General features: G+C 40.1%; 1 protein-coding gene across 1 annotated transcript; it reads right to left on the reverse strand.

The window, feature by feature from the left end:
* Positions 1-8,971: 8,971 nt before the first annotated feature.
* Positions 8,972-19,772, reverse strand: LOC142194897 (gastricsin-like). Its single transcript, XM_075264330.1, has 9 exons — positions 19,681-19,772; positions 17,371-17,527; positions 17,148-17,265; positions 16,509-16,627; positions 16,173-16,372; positions 15,792-15,899; positions 14,620-14,767; positions 12,780-12,878; positions 8,972-9,220 (listed from the first exon to the last, which is right to left on the reverse strand). Exons 1-9 carry the CDS (start codon positions 19,734-19,736, stop codon positions 9,068-9,070), a joined length of 1,158 nt encoding a protein of 385 aa, XP_075120431.1. The 5' UTR covers positions 19,737-19,772; the 3' UTR covers positions 8,972-9,067.
* Positions 19,773-21,621: the final 1,849 nt, after the last annotated feature.

The following is a 21,621-nucleotide window of genomic DNA, read 5'->3' on the forward strand; positions in this document are numbered from 1 at the left end:
GTCAGTGACAGACGGGGACCAAACTGCGAGAGCGAGAATACAAGGATCTTACGTGTGAGTGCACGAGTGAAGTGCGCCCCCTAGCTGTTGCCGTGAGCCATGACAGTCTAACGTGTGATTAATAGTGTGTTGGTGAAGGCACAAGCAGAAGATGTCGCAGTCCTTCCCGTAGTTCTATGACTTGTAGCCGTCAGAATACTTTATAAAGGTCATTTTAAAATGTTGTAAAGACATTCTAGAGAATTTTATTGTCGGAACCTCTTGTTTTTCATACAGAAAATAAAGGCGTTCCTGCCCACTGTGTGAATAAGAGCCAATTTACATGTAATATTCCAGGGCCCATAGCTTGTAATGGTTGGAAGGACTGTAAATAACCCTTTCCTGCCACACACTCTTTCACACTTTATTATGTTTCTTTTGACAGGGCTTAAAGGGGTTTTCCGGGCAAAAAAATTTTGTTTTTTTTTTGTTAAATGTCTATTGGTACTATTAATGGGTTAATAAATGTACCTATATACTTTTTAGTGTGTTTTGTGTTATTTCTGGGTGTCCCTAGTGTCTCCTACTTTTGTATACATCCTTCTGCTTCCTGCTATGTAACTTCCTAAACCCTCTCACCTCTCTACCCCCTCCCTATCCTATACATCCTACCCTACCTATTCAGCCCAACCCATATTTCATACTTACCCTCCTTGACTTCCTTTTTTTTTTTTTATAATGTAGATTGTGAGCCCCACCTAGAGCTCACTATGTACATTTTTCCCTATCAGTATGTCTTTGGAATGGAAATCTATGCAAACACGGAGAGAACATACCAATTCCTTGCAGATGGTTTTTTGCCCTTGGCAGGATTTGAACGACAGGACTCCAGCGCAGCAAGGCTGCAGTGCTAACCACTGAGCCACCGTGTGGCCCCTCACCTCCATGTCTTCTTCCTGTGAGCTGACTGCATATGTCTGAGGCCATTTTCTTGTGCCCACCTTCACGAATGTGTAAGCGACCACAAGAAAATGGCCACAGACATGCGCAAGTAGGCTCTGCCCGATGGCAGGGCCGACTGCACATGTCTAGGATTTTGAAAACAAGGGCAGAAGAAGACGCCGCAGAGAGGTGTTGCAGAAGAAGATGAGGCAGCGCTGGACATTTTTCAAGCAGAATTGGGGACACCCCCAGAGCTGTGAGGTAATCATTTGCATACCGCAGAATACCAGGAATATCACCAGAACGGTGGCACGGAGAAGACTTCTAAAGGAAGGAGAGGAATAGCCTTTCTTAGGGCCCCTTCACACGGAGTTTACGCTCTGTGTATTCTGTACATTTTACACGTGTAAAAATACACATGTAAAATGTAGTTAGCCATTGAGTTCAATGGCATATTCGTATAACGCGCATTGTTTTGCGCGCACGCAAAAAGACGCGCATTATACGTACATGCCATTGAACTGAATGGCTAACTACCTTTTACACGTGTATTTTTACACGTGTAAATTGAACAAAATGAGCGCAGCGTATACAGAATACACGGAGCATAAATTCCGTGTGAAGGGGCCCTTAAGGCTACTTCTACATGTTAGTCTTAAAAAATGGGAACCCAATGATAGAATCCCTTTAAATGTCCCAATGTCTGCTGCACTGTTATGGCAGGGTTCAGTATAAAAAAACCAATTATCCACAGACCATATAAATAACTGAGGGAATTAAATTCAACCACTAAAGCACTTTCAAAAGAAAAAAAACCCTCAAATAATTTTCAGTCAGTCATATAAAAATTTAAATACATCTTTATTATACCAATACAAAAATAAAAAAATAAATAGCAGCTGGGCAGATGGTTTAGCCAGAGTTGAAAACACAGTGACAAACGGAGGATTTGAGACTGTATATAAATCACAAATGACATATAGACCTTAAGTATCCAGGGTATAAATATATGAGTGTATAAGTAACTATAAACATTAATTTCAACCCTGAAGACAAGATACTATACAATTATTAGATCATGTTAAACTCCATTGCAAGAGATAATAAGACCAAAGGTATAAATACAGCTGAATAAGATTGATCAAAAGGATCAAATCATATCACAGACTGGGTAATTTCCAAAGGTTAAAGCCCATATGATAATTGCACATAAATCGTGCATACATGAATAAAGGAAGCCCAGTATATAAATAATTCAAGCTGGAATCATATAAGATTTAGAAAATACCTGAGGTCATTGTAGCAGATGGATATAGTCCCAAATCCCCAACACAAACGGCAAGGACACCTCGACGCGTTTCGCCGTGCGACCGGCTTCCTGAGGAAAAACCCGTTTACTTGATTGATGCTTGTTAGAAGTATGTGCAGTGCACAACTACCTCATGGAGGCCATCACTGTATGGAGGTTGTGTGCTACCTGGGCCCGGTATAGAAGTACTAGTGGTCTATACAGTGGGGCAAAAAAGTATTTAGTCAGTCACCAATAGTGCAAGTTCCACCACTTAAAAAGATGAGAGGCGTCTGTAATTTACATCATAGGTAGACCTCAACTATGAGAGACAAAATGAGAAAACAAATCCAGAAAATCACATTGTCTGATTTTGTAAGAATTTATTTGCAAATTATGGTGGAAAATAAGTATTTGGTCAGTAACAAAATTTCATCTCAATACTTTGTTATATATCCTTTGTTGGCAATGAAAGAGGTCAAACATTTTCTGTAAGTCTTCACAAGGTTGGCACACACTGTTGTTGGTATGTTGGCCCATTCCTCCATGCAGATCTCCTCTAGAGCAGTGATGTTTTGGGGCTGTCGCTTGGCAACACGGACTTTCAACTCCCTCCAAAGGTTTTCTATAAGGTTGAGATCTGGAGACTGGCTAGGCCACTCCAGGACCTTGAAATGCTTCTTACAAAGCCACTCCTTCGTTGCCCTGGCAGTGTGCTTTGGATCATTGTCATGTTGAAAGACCCAGCCACGTTTCATCTTCAATGCCCTTGCTGATGGAAGGAGGTTTGCACTCAAAATCTCACGATACATGGCCCCATTCATTCTTTCATGTACCCGGATCAGTCGTCCTGGCTCCTTTGCAGAGAAACAGCCCCAAAGCATGATGTTTCCACCCCCATGCTTTACAGTAGGTATGGTGTTTGATGGATGCAACTCAGTATTCTTTTTCCTCCAAACACGTAAAGTGGTGTTTCTACCAAACAGTTCCAGTTTGGTTTCATCAGACCATAGGACATTCTCCCAATACTCTTCTGGATCGTCCAAATGCTCTCTAGCAAACTTCAGACGGGCCCGGACACGTACTTGCTTAAGCAGTGGGACACGTCTGGCACTGCAGGATCTGAGTCCACGGCGGCGTAGTGTGTTACTGATGGTAGGCTTTGTTACATTGGTCCCAGCTCTCTGCAGTTCATTCACTAGGTCCCCCTGCGTTCTGGGATTTTTGCTCACGTTCTTGTGATCATTTTGACCCCACGGGGTGAGATTTTGCGTGGAGCCCCAGAGCGAGGGAGATTATCAGTGGTCTTGTATGTCTTCCATTTTCTAATTATTGCTCCCACAGTTGATTTCTTCAATCCAAGCTGGTTGCCTATTGCAGATTCAGTCTTCCCAGCCTGGCGCAGGGCTACAATTGTGTTTCTGGTGTCCTTTGACAGCTCTTTGGTCTTCACCATAGTGGAGTTTGGAGTCTGACTGCTTGAGGGTGTGCACAGGTGTCTTTTTATAGTGATAACAAGTTTAAACAGGTGCCATTACTACAGGTAATGAGTGGAGGAAAGAGGAGACTCTTAAAGAAGAAGTTACAGGTCTGTGAGAGCCAGAAATCTTGATTGCTTGTAGGTGACCAAATACTTATTTTCCACCATAATTTGCAAATAAATTATTAAAAAATCAGACAATGTGATTTTCTGGATTTGTTTTCTCATTTTGTCTCTCATAGTTGAGGTCTACCTATGATGTAAATTACAGACGCCTCTCATCTTTTTAAGTGGTGGAACTTGCACTATTGGTGACTGACTAAATACTTTTTTGCCCCACTGTATAGACCACTAGTACTTCTATACCGGGCCCAGGTAGCACACAACCTCCATACAGTGATGGCCTCCATGAGGTAGTTGTGCACTGCACATACTTCTAACAAGCATCAATGAAGTAAACGGGTTTTTCTTGCCTATTTTTTTATACTGATAATCTATCCACGGGACGACTCATTGGTATGTCAGTGTATCAACTGTCAGGGTTCAACACCTGAACCCCCATACAGATCAGTTGTATTAGTGGCTGGTGAGTACCAGTAACGGTTCTGCATCCCGTCCAGCTATAAGCACCTGGAGGCTGCTAGAACAATCCGACCCAACAAATCATATACTGAGGTCCTGTCCTGTGGATAGATCATCACTATCAAAAATAAGTTCATGTCTGAAAACTCCTTTAAAATAATAATACCCTATTCTGCGCCCAGTAATAACAACCCCCCTTTTTGCCTATACACAATACAAATGACCACCTTTGTATCACCATATGAGTTATTATACTGCCCCCTTATAAATCAATCCCCTTACGAATAAGAGTTCCTTCTCATAAATAATACTCCCCCTTATCAGTAATTGTTTCCCCTTAGATGTAATAGTTCCTTATTATAAATAATAGTTTACCCAGCCTCATGGGCCTTATTATTAATAGTTCCCCTTTATAAATACCCCCCCCCCCCCTTATTTACAGTATAATAAGCCTTCTTTATAACAGTTCTTATTAATAATTATCTCCCACTGGCCTTATTAATAATAGTTCCTCCTTAAATAATAGTTCCCCTAGACTTATTAATAATAGATCCTCCTTATAAATAGCCCCCTTATTAACAGGAACTAGTTTTCATAAGTTCAGGGTAAATATTATTGGGGGGGTATTTATAAGGGGGTGTTCACACTACTGCTACTGTTCGCCTCCTAAACCCTGGGGAAACTGGACAAGAGACGGCTTCCCGGCGGTCAGCTTTAAAACCCATTCATTTGAATGGGTTTATGAAGTTAACCGTCGATGTCCATATGCAGCCTCTCCGCTTGGTAATCGTTTTTGGGTTTTTTTTCTGCATGACTTTGTGTCCGTGCAAAAAAAAACAGTTTCCAGGTGAAGAGGCTGCAGGCGGACACCGGCGGTTAACTTTAAAATCCTGCTCACATAAATGGGTTTTAATGCTGACCGCCAGCAAGCCATCTCCTGTCCAGTTTCCCCAGGGTTTGGGAGGGAAACCCTGGGGCAGATAGCGGCTGTAGTGTGAACATCACCTAAGGAGGATCTATTATTTTACAAAGTTAGGGGAGCTATTACCCCCCCCCCATTCATTTTTCCCCCCACTAGATCTACTATCAATAGTTTCTTTTTATACATACCTCCCTTATATAATAGATCCCACAGCCTTATTAATAATAGTCAGTCTCTCTCTCTCTCTCTCTCTCTCTCTCTCTCTCTCTCTCTCTCTCTCTCTCTCTCTCTCTCTCTCTCTCTCTCTCTCTCTCTCTCTCTCTCTCTCTCTCTCTCTCTCTCTCTATATATATATATGGGGAGTCTATTATTAATAAGACTAGGGGATCTTTTATATAAGGAGGGTTTTATAAAGAAGAACTATTAATAGTAAATGTAGTAGGGGTATTATTATAAATATGTGCCCCCTTTTTTTTAGCTATAGCGCCTTTTTATTGCTCATAAAATAATAAAACTTTTTTCTCACCTATCCACGCTCCCCTGCTGAGTCCAAAGGCCGAGGTCTTTCCCTGCAAGTGGCTCCAGAGCAGGACCTGCGCACGGGGCGCGATATAGCAACATCATCTCGCCCCGTCCTGTCACATACATAGTCATCTATGTCAGCGCAGGGACTTTATAGATCTCAGCGCTACCATAACTGTTCATAGTATCGACGTGCATAGCACGCCAATACACTTACTAAGGCTGCCCCAATCTGGGTCACCAGGCCAAAAGTCTGGTGCTGCAGATCCCGGGGCCCCTTAGGAGATGGGGGCCCTGGGTATTTGCTCAGTTTATCCCCCCTAACGGTGGTCCTGATTATAAGGCTCACATATGTATGCTCTACTTTTTGTATATAAGGATCATTACCCTCTTGTTTTCTCCAAATGCCAATTTTCATGAGAATGGAGCTTCAATGCATAATAAGAAAGGCAAGTATGGCTAAAAGCACAATGAGTGAAATTTATCAATGACTAAACAGCCGAAAACCAGTGAAGAAGAATGTTTGTGCTCAGAGCTTAGCAGGTGCCATATGTACTCAGAGGTGTGCTCCTAATGTAGGCATAGAAAATGCCAGTCTGTATAACATTGACATATAAATAGCCAGTCTTTGTAAATACCTCCCACTGTTTTTTTTCTCTTGTACTCGCCATGTTCAGTCTTAATGAAGTCCTTTCCATAATACTTAAAGGGGTTGGTCACTTTCAGACCAATATCAAGAGACAAATGTTACTGTTTGTATCATAAAAAGTTGTACAAGTTTTCAATATACTTTGTGTATCAATCTTTCACAATTTTCTAGATCTCTGCTTGCTGTAATTCATGCTTACCTCTAGTGGATGAAATTCTGACCACAGTCATGTGATATACAGTCATGGTCATGTGATGCACAACACAGTAATCAGACATCTCATCACATGACCAGGATTTTATCCACTAGAAGTAACAGAATGAATGACAGCAAGCACAGATCTAGAAAACTGTAAGGAATAGATACAGAAAGTATATTGGAAAATTGTATATATTTTTATTTTACAAACAATAACATTTGTCTCTCAATATTGGTCTGAAAGTAACCATCCCCTTTAACTGTAGCGATCCTTGTATCATGCTCCATCCCTTCACATCCTGTCTTCATATTGGTGTGTCTGTCCAGTACATTTATTGGATTTTTGGGACTTAAATATTGATGAAAAATTTAATTTGTGCAGATTTAGCCAGATTAATTTTTTATTTATAGGAGTTTTGAAGAATGCCTAATGTTTGCATTGCTGTTTATTCAAATTTTTCTGAAAGGCAAAACAGCAAAAAAGTGGCAGTGTGGCTCACTTGATTTTCTTTGACACTGTGGCGTTCACTGTATGGTAAAAATATTTTTCTAATTTTTTAGACCAGGCGTTATAGACAAAGGAAGACGTAATGCATATGTGTTTTACTTTATCTATGTGCTTTTATATGTGTTCTAGAGAAAGGGAGGTGATTACAAAATTTTTATAATTTATAACTTTTTTCTTTTTTTAATTGTTAATTTTAGACTTCCTAGTGGGATCTTGAATTCCAAGGGATCTGATCATTAATACAATATATACAATATAAAATTGCAGTGCATTGTAAAATTTCTAAGGTTCTATTACAGGCTGCCTAGAGTCTGTAAGAATATACATTCAGGTTTTTGACACAGTTTTATAGCTAAGTCCATGAGTGGTTTAAGGCTGAGTTCACACGGAAAATATTTTGGTCAGGATTTTGAGGCCATAATTGTCTCAAAATCCTGACCAAAAAGACGGCTCCCATTGAAATCAATGGGAGCCAGTCAGGTCTTTTTTCTGCGAGCTGTTTGTTCCGGCTTGCAGAAAAAAGAATGGACACAGACAATTCCCTCCTCCCTCCCTCCTCCCGACTAGGCCCTTTCATTGGGCCTAAACCGGAGCGGAGTGCACGACTGGATGCCGATGCAATACACTGGCATTCAGTCGTGGCTACGCGTCTTTTTGATCCGGAACCTGAGGCAGCCTCTGCCTCAGGTTCTGGACCAAAAAACCCCGTGTGAACCCGGCCAAAAGAGGAAAAGTACTCACTCAAACATTATGACCCTCACCTGGATTTGCCATCGACAAAACTTAAAGGGATCCTATCATTAAAATCAACTTTTTTGTCCCTATCACGTAGGAATAGCCTTAAGAAAGGCTATTCGTCTCCTACCTTTAGATGTCTTCTCCGCGCCGCCGTTCCGTAGAAATCCCGGTGTTCGTCAGTATGCAAAAGAGTTCTCTCACACCACTGGGGGCGGCCCCCAACGCTCAAACAGCACTGGGTGCATTCCCAATGCTGCAAGAGAACTCTCCAGCGCCGCCTCCATCTTCTTCAGGAATGGGTCTTCTTCGTGTCTTCTTCCGGCGCTGGCTTCAAACTTCTAGGCCTCAGGCAGCCAACTGCGCATGCCGGCTGGCCACAAGAAAATGGCTGATTACACTCGTTGTGTAAGTGGCCATTTTCTTGTGGCTGGCGGGCATGCGCAGTCGGCTTTGCCCTAGACCCGAGGCCTAGAAGTTTGAAGACCCATTCCTGAAGAAGATGGAGGCGGCGCTGGAGAGTACTCTTGCAGAATTGGGGACGCCCCAGCGCTCAAACAGCCCGCCCCCAGTGCTGCAAGATAACTCATTTGCATACCGGCGAAACCCGGGATTTCTACGGAATGGGACGCGGAGAAGACATCTAAAGGTAGGAGACGTATAGCCTTTTTGTCCCTTTCTGCTAGGGACAAAAAATTTGATTTTAATATTAGGATCCCTTTAAAAGTTTTCCCATAACTGAATCATGGTATAGGACAATATGTTGTAGGGAGGCATGGACCATATGTAGGATAGATAACTATAATTGCTAGATGTCCCTTTCCCAGCATAATATTAAGGCCAGAAAAATCCGGCCAACACATGGACCGAGTTTTAGTCACGGCTGAAATTCCATCATGTGAATGCAGCGTAAGTGTATTTTCACTTTAGCAGATTTGTTAGAAAATGTTCCATTTGTTTCTGAGTAGATGCATGGATTTCTGCAGGCCCTATTCCCATGAATTGAATCGTAGCAGAAAGCATTTCACCATATCTTGCCATCTGTAAATACACCATTATTAAATTTCTGCCAATACACTGAAACTGCTCTGATTCCAGACTAGCAGAATTTACATATTTTACATATGTAACTGACCTTTCCAAATGTGGATACATATTAGAACAGATTACATTAAGACAATTTATTGGCAGTCGTGGATTTTGCACAATTTATTAAAGGATGGTAACTTCGGTTTTCTGAAGGGTAACATTTCCTGATGTTTTTAGGCTGCCTGAGCAAAGCCCACCCTGTTGTTGCTCATATCATAAACAGAGTAGTATTGCCTCAGGAATACATCTCCCAAGATCCATAGGGGCTGACCATTCTGAGATGGGAGGTAGGTTTCCTCAACGCCAACTGTACAATAACCATTGTTCTAGAGAGAAAAAACAGAAAGGAAATGTCAATTTTCTTATGAGTTTGCCTCCCAATGCTACCCCTGATTCAGACAACAAAAAAATCAAGACACCTCTGCAGTTTTTCCAGAGAAAAGCTAAAATTTGGTTATTACTAAAATAAATCATTCTTTCTTCAGTTTCCCATTGTTGGCTGCCTTAGGTTATGGACACAAATACGAGTAGCCGCGACTCGTGGCGTACTCTGCTCCTGGTTAGGCCCAAATGAATGGGCCTAGTCGGGAGTGTCTTCAGACGGATGTTGCGAGGCAACTCCGCCTGAAAGAATGAGCATGTCGCTTCTTTTTTTCTGGGAGCTGGTTTGATTTCAATGGGAGCCGTCTTTTTGGTCAAGATTTTGTGGTGGATACGGCCTCAAAATCCTGACCAAAAAAACCCTGTGTGAACCCTTGTTGTGCAGCTGCATATAAATATCCTAATTCTGACTGTGTGAAAGTATATTACATAATACATACATAGCATATTACATAACAAGTATAATACTTCCAGAAAATCAAAAGTCCTAATGTTTAGTTACGCTGAAAAATCTAAAATCTAAAAAATATATCCTAAAAAGTACCAGCTCGAGGAGCACTGGAGCTGTAACATTTTGAGCAAAATACAAAATATACAAAATGAATAAGGTTCTAGTCCTGAGTATGAGGAATAGCACCACTGTGAACAACCAACCTCCTCAGGATCTTCAACAGTCAATTGCTCAGACCTGACGTGAGCATGTGCATCACACTTTACTTATACAAGAGCTGTTCTCAGTTTGGAGGAAGAACAATACAATCCATGAGTAATATTAATGCACTTGTAATTCTAATCAAGTTTCCTCAATATAGAAGACCTTTGAGGGTCATGTCTTTCACCTATATACTTATTCCACTGACAGATGTAGCAGACTTTGACTTAATGTGAACTTTAAACTTTTTAATGACTTTTGTTGTTACAGTGGTTTCATCACAAATGATATTTTATCTGCTGACCACAGGTGATCCTGGCACTTGGACTGCCACATCAAATACCAGAGGTCATACTGTTGAAGTGTATGCCATACACTATGTAAATTTATTAATAAGATCCTAAAAGGGGAGATGCACTGCAATAGGTCAAAAAGGGACAAAGACTTCTATTAAACTGTGCTTGTCAGGGCACTATCTGGTGTTATTAGGGCCAGATTAGGGCGCTATCTGTATGCTGAATATTGCACAATCACATTATGGGCCCTTACACACAACCTAGTCCTGTCCCTGGAATGGGTCGTGTGCATAGGACATGTGCAACAGAATAATCAATTATGATGCTGTGAGCTCCTGAAAAGTCCGATCACTATAGTAATAAACTGATATAATGCTGAATTCTCGGGAGCGCACAGTATCATAACTGACTATGATGCAGTGACTCCTACTCAGATAGCCGAGTTCAATCTGAGTCCTACCACCCAGACATCCTCCAAGTCAGGATATATAGACCCAGGGGTGGGTGGCATTGGTATTTTACAACATATTAAAGGGGATGTCCAGTTTCAGCCAATACATGTTATTTGATTAAAGAAAAGTAATACAGAATATATATTGGAAAATTGTATCAATTCCTTACAGTTTGCTAGATCTCTGCTTCCTGTCATTCTTTAAACCCTTCTCCATATCTACCATAATAATATGGCATTGCAATTTCTGTAATTTATTTCTGAAAATTAATATAATGCAATACTCGAGGGGTAAAAATACTCCCTATGCCCCTTGATGCATTCATTGAAGGGAGTAGTTTCGATAATGGGGGCCCATTTTTTATTTTGCCTCAGACCCTTTGCAATTGCTCATAATACTGTGTAAAATACCAAATTGGGCCTCAAATGTGCATGGTGCATGGGCTGCATGTAGGATGTTTCCAAAATCAGGAAACATAGCATAATAACTGGATAGCTGACATTTCACAGCTCATCATATTGACATGACATTTTGGGCACTGAAATGGCCTATCTGGAAAAATGTCAATTTTCATTTTGCACCATCTGCTGCATATTTCATTTTAGAAAGCATCTTTGGGATCCAAATGATCACTATACCATTTGACAGGCGCAGTTTGCAAAACGAAGTCACTTCTTGAAATTCTACACTGCATTAACCCCTTAGGGTGAAATGTGCCATGGCACTGAAATTGATTATGCCCTCCAAAAGCCTAACGGTGCTCCCTGCCTCCTGCTGTGTGCCAAAACAGCAGTTTTCTCCACATGTGGGGTAGTTCTGTACACAGGGGGAATTGCGTACCAAATTGTTAGACACATTCTCTCATTTAACCTCTTGAAAAAATGAAAAATTTGTGGCTAAAACACATTGCAAAAAAACTGATTTTCATTTTTACTGCACAATGTTAATAAAATCCGTGGAACAACTGTGACATCAAAATGCTCAGTATGCCCTTGATACATTCCTTAAGGGGTGTAGTTTACAAAATGGGGTCATGTTTGAGGTTTTTTTTTTATTGTACTGGTATTTTAGAGGTCTGTATATGAGACATCACACCCAACACAACAGAAAAATTTGCCCTCTAAAAGCCAAATAGTGCTCTTTCTATTCCAAACTCCGCCATGTAACTATACAGCAGTTTACGACCAAATATGGGATAGTGCCATGTTTAGGAGAAATTATGTAACAAATTGTCGGGTGTTTTTCTCTTTTTGTGAAAATGAGAAACTAGGGCCTAATTCACCATTTTTTTTTTGAAAAATAGAAGTAAGGGCTCGTTCACATCTGCGTCCCAGCCTCCGTTCTGCAGGTTTCCGTTTCCTGCCCAAAACTGGGCAGGAGATGGAAACCTGCAAGAATTTTTCAAACCCATTCATTTGAATGGGTTTCATTTGAAGTGACACATCAGATTTAAAAAATCGAACTCTGGCAGGAAGTCAAAAACCTCCTTGTGGTCCCCGAAACAAGATATGGGGCCAGTAATCTGTCGCCATGACAGCTTAGAGCCTATTGCATGCTCCCAGGCTTGTCTGACATTTATTTAAATTACAGGCTGCTCTATGCAGCCTACAATACATATGCCATCAATCTGCAATGCATTAGTGAACAGACCCCCAGGATTCAATAAAAAAAGAACTAAAAATTCAAATCACCCTCCCTTTCCCTAGAACACATAAAAAGAATAAATACACACAAATAAAAAAAAAAAATAATGTAAAACATCCACATTAGATATCACTGTGTCTGAAAATGCTTGGTCTACACATTTCTAAAAAAAAAAAAGTATAAGTAAATCTAAAATGTACATCTGCAAAAAAAGATGCCATATGCCATAATATTACCTCAGCAGAATGGACTAAACCTAACATTTCTACAAATTGTAAGGAGTCCTACTGGATGATTAGTTTCAGGGGAAGAGCTCATAAAAATATGATAAAAGCCATTTAGAGGTGATCATAGTGCAATATTTCTATTGAAGACACACAAAGAGATTCCAAAATTTCAAAGTCTTCTGAAGGTGCTGAAAAATATTCTTTGTATAATATATGCAAAAGTGACAACTTACCTGGATTATGTATTGAGAAGGTGGAATAGGAAATGAGTATCCATTTATGGTAAAACTGATAGGTGGCAAATTCTGCACATTGTTACAATTTACCAGGAACTGAAAAGGAAAGATAACAAGGGATTTTGAAAATATTTCCAAACAGTTGAAAAAAGGATTTGTAAAGCTTTTGGACACCTTTGACATATAAATTATTTTACATGTGTAAGGGACGGATCACACTTGTGCCCGGTGTTCGGTTTGTGCATTCCGTCGGGTTTCTGTCTTCAGCCCTGACGAAAATGGACAGGGAACGGAAACCCGGCGGTCAGTTTTAAAACCCATCCACTTAAATGGGTTTGTAAAGGTGACCACCTGTGTCCTCCTGCGGCCTGTCCGCGGGGAAACCAATTTTTTTAGCTGGACACAAAGTTGGACATGCAGGACTTTGTGTCCGGCTAAAAAAACATTTTCCTCCGTAGACAGGCCGCAGGTGAACATGGTGCTCACTTTTACAAACTCATTTAAGTGAATGGGGTTTTAAAACTGACCACCGGGTTTCCGTTCCCTGTCCATTTTCGCCGGGGATGAAGACAGAAACCCAACGGACGCCGGGACGCCCCTTAGTTGTTATCTTCCATTAAAAAATTGCACCAAGTTCCAGGCAGTAATCCTCATCCCTTCATTGATTTTTAGACACCTTATATGTTTGCAACCAGGTTGGATTTTGAAGCTAACTACCCTGTACTGTGCTCGCTTTGCTTGTATCCAGGACTACCTTTTGATACAGTCCATGATAGACCTTTTGTCCTCTGCACAGACCTGGGGTCTCTTCTTTCTCACTATACACTGTGGAGTGAGCGTGTTCTCTTTTCTCTCTACTCCTGCTTATGAACAGCCTGAGTGATCTCTCATACTACAGTGTCTGGGTGCTCACCTCTCTCTGAAATATGTACAAAGCAACAATAATAATTTTTATGTAGCGGCAACATATTCCGCAGCACTTTATAAGTGATAGGGTTCACGTGCAAAGAAAATGAGATATTGCAGAGTAATAGATCAATTCACAATCAAAGTGAGGGCCCTGTCCATAACAGTTTACAATCTATGAAGTAGAACTCTGACACAAAAACTAGAATCTGAGGAAGAGCTAAAAAAACAGATGACCTCAGCAGCCTAAAGCATTATACAGTCTGATCTGTGTCAGAAACAATAGCACAACCAGCTATGTACAATACATAAAAAACAAAAGGTGTATATAACCTTTACGCAAGTAGTTGCCAGAAAAAGGGAAGTATGCACTAACTTTCTGGACTGAGGGCCATACTGTCAGACTGAATCATAAGGGCACAGCAAAAATATAAAGGAGTATTGTCATCTAAGAAATGTATATCATATGGAGAGTGTCAGTTCCACTCATTGTCACCTTTCCACCTCATCTATGTCTTTCTGAATTACATTATAATGTGAAGGCTGCAAAGGGACAATATACTGTATGGGGGTCACAATGAAGAAATTATATTGTGGGGGCAACAATAAACTCAACACTATACTTTGTAGGGACTACAAGGGGGACATAAAGACATGGTTGGGAATTGATGTGTGGCATGGGTGGGGTTGGAGGTGTGGTTTATAATAAATGCATTCACCTCTATCAGTTATTTGCCAGTTTGGGGATATATTAAAGAGGCCTTATTACTCAGTGTCATAGCTCCTACAAACTGTGGATTGGCTGTTGTTACTTTAAATTACTACAGATAATAATAATGATTAATATTTCAAATACAGCACTTATTTTAAATATAGTTGTATCTACAAATTTTCTGTTTTGTTTTTCCACGTAAATACACACAATGCTTACCTCTCCATTCTGCCCTTGTTGAGCTCCAAGATATTGGAGCAGATTGCCCATATATTGTTGGGGAACAGTCAGTGGAGAAGTTCCTGTATCTACAATAGCCTGACAACCTTGACTACACCATCCTGTTGCTTGTCCATTGATTGAGAACCTATAAGATACAATTATGAAGATGATTGGATATAACAGAACAATTACGTAAATATTTTAACACAAACAATTCCTTATATAATTTACTATTCCTGTTTTAATAGTAAGTGTGTAGAGAGCAAGAGATTGCCAGTAAGTTTAAGAGACACTGCACCATCAATTGTGAATGTAAGTTAGGGTTACTAAGCCTAACCATTTTTCAAGATTTATCTGGAGTGAAAAATAAGACCTACCCCGAAAATAAGCCCTAGTCATTTTTTCTGTGAAAAAAATAATATGATGTAATATATATTGTTTTTGAAGAAATAAGGATATCACTCAGCTTTAGTTCTGCTTATATTATATTATATGGACAAACTTATTAAGACACTTACACTTACTGGAACTTTAATATAAAAAAACAAAAAACTTGAGAGTCTTCAGTAGATGATTAATGACATCCCATTCTAAAGCATTAATATAGAGTCGGTCCCCCCTCTTGCAGCTAAAAAAAAAGAAGCTTCCCCTCTTTCTTTATCTTGGGCCTGATGTCCTAAGAGTCTATGGTACTATAAATTCAGATGATTATACCCACAATTGAGACAGGATTTGCAGTTGTAATAGGGATAATAAAATCAAGAGGCATTATAGCCCTCTGACTAAGGTCTAACAGAGATTAGTAGCAATAAGATTGAGCCATACAGGGTTCCCCACATGGTAATGACATCTGAAGAGTTTCTGTCACCACATACGCTCTGTATACAGATGTCTGTATAAAGAGAAGTTATAAGAAACTAATATTTCCCCAATTGTATGCTTGGATAATCTAAGTCTGTGTGTTCCACGGTTTCATATAGATCACCAAGTGGGCTTTCAAAGTGTTTTCCGGTGTTCCAATCTGATAGTTTTAGAGCAGATCCTATTTGGATCCGTCAGAACTTACACATGGACCCAGAAAACCATCAGCTTCTACTTGGATAACACTCACTTGTGTGCATGAAGCCTGAGTTAACTGATGTAATAGCCAGAAGTAGGAAAATACTTACGCATCAATTCCAATTTGCCAGTAAACCTCTTGAGTGACGGGAGCCCAAAGAATCTGTCCAGAATATAGACTATTATCAACCCCACCAAAGATCACCTCTCCAGATTGGCTAGAAAAAGATAAAAAGTAAATATATTCTTCAACTCAAACAAAGAAGCTAAGAAGTAAATCTAAACTAATTACAGAAGCTGCTTATAAAATTATTATTAGATAGACTATATACAGTTCATTTTCTTTTCATTACAAAAAATAACATAGTAAAATAGCCATATTATTTACAAAAACATTGTGTTGATAATTATTTAAATTATTAATATTGTTCACAATGTTTCATTGGTTTGTATGTTTACATTATACTTTGTGTTGTATTTTGTTAATATACCTGCCCATGTAGACACTAAAGATAGGATTATTGAGCAGGTTCTGCTGCAGCATTCCTTGCATAGCTGTAGTTGCGCCCCCTGCAGACATGGCAGGGTATGCCATACCAAAGATACCATCAAACTTAGAGTAGTAGAAACTGCTGCCACTCTCTGAGTAGGTCAGTCCAAATTCCTGGTTAGTGATGGTTAGTCCTTGTACCTATATGAAAGATATGTTTATATTCTAAAAGTTATGATTTTGCAGTATGTGACATGTACTTTTACTGTATAATGTAATATAGAATAAACTGGTAGCTATGACATTTAGTTAGTACGTTTTATCTTTATTTACTCACAGTCACTGAGTCATATCCAAAGACACCACTGACACTGCCACTGCCGTAAGACATGGTAAACTGTTGTCCATTGGTTGAGTAGGTAGAGGACTGGCTGGGGTTAAATACATTGTGGTTGCCTATATAAATACAACATTATTAGGTTGTGATTCATTTTTAAAACATCTTAAAATGCAGAAGTTTTACAAAAAAATTCAACAATTATTTGTTATTGTATATTTAACTCAGTGGCGTGATGCAGAGGAGTAGTGTCCCTGTCTGATAAACTGTCCACAATAAGGAAATCCTCGCTGGGTTTCTGATATGTCCCAGACCTTAAAAGGTTCCTGCATTCATGGTCATATGCATTGGCAGTTAGAGAAAATCGTTAAAAAAATCGGAAAAATGTTTTTTAAATGTTTATTTGCAGAAACATTTAACTTTTTAAGGATAGCTTTATTCAGGGGAAACCCCATTTAGCATTAGCTCCTAGAAGGGGGAGTCACTCTGACTTCTTCCTCTGATGAACTCATGACCTAATAGGGCATATCGGAAAGGGGCTGTCTTCCTTTACACACCAATCAAATGATCATTGACTGGATCTGCATACATTCTACATAAACCACACTATTATACTAGATTAGTATATATTAATCTCACCACAAGCAGCACTCTGACAGTTTGCAGATGGAACCCACAGGTTGGAAGATCCAGTGTCAAAAAGAACCAAGAAATTTTGGGGTGGTGTTCCTATGCTGATTTCTCCATAATAATATGTCTGAAAACAACAGGCATGTCACTGTCTACATATGCAGTATATATATATATATATATATATATATATATATAAAACGTGTCCTTATGTATATTTATTTAAACTCACATCCATGTACATGGGTTCATAGGCTACAGCAAAATCAAATTTTTGGTTGAAGTTGTATTTAAGTGCAGGGTCTCTTTTGTGAGTCTTCATATACTGATCCAGAACTCCTTTCTCTCGCATGTTATCCCGGGCAGACTTATATCTTTTTAGAGGGACTCTGAAAGAGTAGATATGTTTTTAGCATTGTTATTGTTACAGCAGAGCAATCTACTAAATGTATGGATTCATTCACAGTGAATTATCCAGTGGATTATACAATGTAGTTTCCTCACGATTGAAATACATGTAAGTGGGTACACCACAAGAGGTCTCCTTGTCTTTTTAGTCAGATTAGTTAATGGGTGTTTGCAAAAAGCCCTGACCATTTGTGTCCATTTTTGACAAATCCGTTCCCCTCCTCCCTTCTCCATTCTGAACATGCACAGATTGAAAAATGGGTTGCAAAATGGCCACAAACAGATTACTATAAAACAAGCTGTTCAAATAAGTTTTTAAGGATTTTGAGACTGTTTCAAAAACTGATTTCACATGGAGAGTCAAATGCTAATGCGAACCCAGCTTTAAGCTAAGGCCCCATGTAGCGGGACAGAAATTGCCACAGGAAAAACCGTGGTGGAAATGCATCACAGCAGCGCTTTTCACAGAAAGTTTTCCTCTGCAGACTTTCTGCTTCCTTTATAATAATAAGGGAATCACCAGCGTTTCCACAGGTATAATTGGCATGCTGCGATTTGCAAAGAGACTCTCTAAACTTTTACATTTGCCCCACCATATTTATAATGTATTTGACTGGTTTTACTTCAGACAGAAGAATAGACAGGTAAGCCTGCGAACTCCACCACATATTGGAGTAGATGAAGATTGGGTAGTTAGATTATTTTCTCAACAGATAAGCTGCTGCCAGACATCAGTTTCGACCCTCCCCGCTTTGAGGACTCATACACTTGGGTGAGAGCGCATGTATCCTCAAGGTAGAAGTCCAATGAGTTAGCTATCCAAATTACCATCAGGTTAACAGACCAGCAGATTGAGAGACACCATTGACTCTATTTGTTTGTGATTTTAGACACACTTCTAACAGAGCCGTGAACACAGATGTGAACATAGACTTGTGTATATGGCTAGGGAATCTGTTAAATCTAAAATATAATCTACAGGCAGCATATTATAGAGTAGGAATCGCTGACCAGATTCATATTCTAATATACCTGCTCATTCTGGACTAAGAGTTTATGTGAGCAATCCTTGACTGGTCTTCTTATGCCCTGAGCCTGCAGAGCCTGCACCAATTTTATCATAAATTAGTCTACCATACGGGTTACCATGGCCTTAGTCCAAAATCTGCTTCCATTTATGACAGAAAACTGAAGTAAATGAGAAATCTATGAGGGTCTATAGCCCACAACCCTTTGCCAAAAGTGGGGAAAGTGGCATAAAACCATCAGATGTGCAAATGTTTGTTGCAAGTGGCATTTAAAATGCTGCAAACCCTGATATGCAGCTTTTACACATCAGAGAACGAGTTGAAATAGATGATAAATTTCCCCCAATACTTCTAAATCTGCCATAGGCTCTATTAATGAGTGTTTCTATTAGAGAGTGTAATCTGTCCCTATCATTCTGCCTGTGATGATAAATTATTATTGATCTCTACAGAACAGGAAGTTTCAATCTATTATGAGGCTCAATGGTCAATGTGAAAACTTCAGATGGATAAGTAATGTCATCTTAAAGCTCTTGGAAGCTCTTTGACCATTGTCATATATTTGATGAAGGTACCAAACACGTCTGAGTCCCCTCTCTCCAAGTTTCCTTAAGTATTCATTAACACATATTGGCATATATATATTGAGCACCTGAGGATCTCATATAATGTCTGTAATGTCCACCACAGCTTATGCATTACCATGGTAGGCTTTCCCTTACACTCTCCTTTCATTTTATGTGCCTTCATAATATCTAAGAGTTGGTAGCCCCCTGCTATCTGTTTAGTGCTCAGTGGAGCCCCAGTATTCAATTTCTTCACAGCCTTGTAAATGTTGAAACTTTGCTGTCATGTTATAGCTGCACACTTTGGGGAGTGCCAGACCTCATATTTTAGGAAGTTGCAACTTCTCAAGTTTAATCCTAGAAATACCATGTTTCACTACCAAGTCCCGAAAAAAATATAAATAACAAAATTTAGAAAGCCATAGCAGCACATTATGCAAAATGTGTGTAAAACCGTGGTGACGATACATTAATTTCAAAGTATATGCAGATATCACTGGTATACGTCATATTTGTACATCAAGTATGGCCACCACTCACCTTACCAGCCCCTCTGCCAATTGGAGGCAGATAAAGGCAATCACCACCCACTTCATGGTTTCGGTCTCTGCTCTCTAATACAGATATGACTATTAGAATTTGTAAGCCCCTTCTTATATTGTTTTGACAGCCCTACGGCCTCCTCGTTGTTCACAATTCTACCAATCAGATTTCTCATCTGCCTGGCGTAGAAATTCCACTTAAGCGTCCAGCTGATAAGAGCGATTCATTGATAAGATTTGTGGAACAATTGTTGGCATAGAATACTTGTTTATGAATTAACCTTGTGGTATTTAAAGTACAACCTTGCCGGGATTAATAAAACATAAAAGTATAATACAGCCATAATTAATATTGAGATTCCAATCAACTGATGTTTGAATAGTGATAGCAATAAATCAAGAAAGCAATGGAGAGTATTTACCTGTGATTACAATCTGTGCAGGACAGCCATTATTACCATTACTTTCTAACAGTCTCTAAAAGGTGCTGTTTATTTTGTATTTGTTAAGCAGCAAGTGTTAGCGCCTCCACAGGGGAAATGAAATATTAGGCCCCTTGCAGATGACTGTGGTGTGGGTCAGTGTGCTATCCATGAATTTCACGAATAGCACAATGACCCATTCTTTTCTATGGGCCCATAAACACAACAGTGATTAAGGTCATCTGTCCAGGCCACATCAGAAAGTACAGGTCCTATTCCTGTCCTACTCTGCGGCCCGTGCTTCCGTGGCTCCTATTCATTTAATGAAAGAAGAAGCGGAAGCATGGCCCCTGCACAGTGTTCAGGAGTAGAGATGAGCGAACACTAAAATGTTCGAGGTTCGAAATTCGAATCGAACAGCCGCTCACTGTTCGTGTGTTCGAACGGGTTTCGAACCCCATTATAGTCTATGGGGAACATATACTCGTTAAGGGGGAAACCCAAATCCGTGTCTGGAGGGTCACCAAGTCCACTATGACACCACAGGAAATGATGCCAACACCTCTGGAATGACACTGGGACAGCAGGGGAAGCATGTCTGGGGGCATCTAACACACCAAAGACCCTCTATTACCCCAACATCACAGCCTAACAACTACACACTTTACACACTCAATACCACCTCTCTGACAGTAGGAAAACACCTTGAAACATGTGTATTTGGCACTTGCAGTGAGGAGAGCTTGTCACCAGCAGTGAATTTGGCCCTTGTAGTAAGTTGAGGTTGGCACCAACATTTGTTTTGAAAATCAGGGTGGATTGAGCCTCTAACCAGCAGAGTTTGGGCAAATTCATGGTGGAGGGAGCCTCTAAAAACCCCAGTTTGGACCAATTCATGGTGGAGGGAGCCTCTAAAAACCCCAGTTTGGACCAATTCATGGTGGAGGGAGCCTCTAAAAAACCCAGTTTGGACCAATTCATGGTGGAGGGAGCCTCTAAACAGCCCAGTTTGGACCAATTCATGGTGGAGGGAGCCTCTAAACAGCCCAGTTTGGGCAAATTCATGGTGGAGGGAGCCTCTAACCAGCCCAGTTTGGGCAAATTCATGGTGGAGGGAGCCTCTAAAAACCCCCGTTTGGACCAATTCATGGTGGAGGGAGCCTCTAAACAGCCCAGTTTGGGCAAATTCATGGTGGAGGGAGCCTCTAACCAGCCCAGTTTGGACCAATTCATGGTGGAGGTGTAATGTCCCGGTACTGCTAGTCCAATTCCCTCTAATGCAGACCGAGATAGCATGGACATTTTCATATAAGGTAAATATTTTCCTCCCCCTTCATTCCTTCTATATATTTCTATTCTTCCAGAGCCAGCACACAGGGGGTCTATTAATGCGCCATCTTGTGGATGTTTTTGTGAACTGCACCTGCCTATACTTTGCCATTGTAATTTGAGTTGTAACTGTAAAGGGAGTGTCCATTATGATTAGCTGACCTCCAGGACCAATGAGGCTCCCTTGA

Source organism: Leptodactylus fuscus, chromosome 2 (assembly GCF_031893055.1).
Source record: "Leptodactylus fuscus isolate aLepFus1 chromosome 2, aLepFus1.hap2, whole genome shotgun sequence".
Classification (NCBI taxonomy): Eukaryota; Metazoa; Chordata; class Amphibia; order Anura; family Leptodactylidae; genus Leptodactylus; species Leptodactylus fuscus.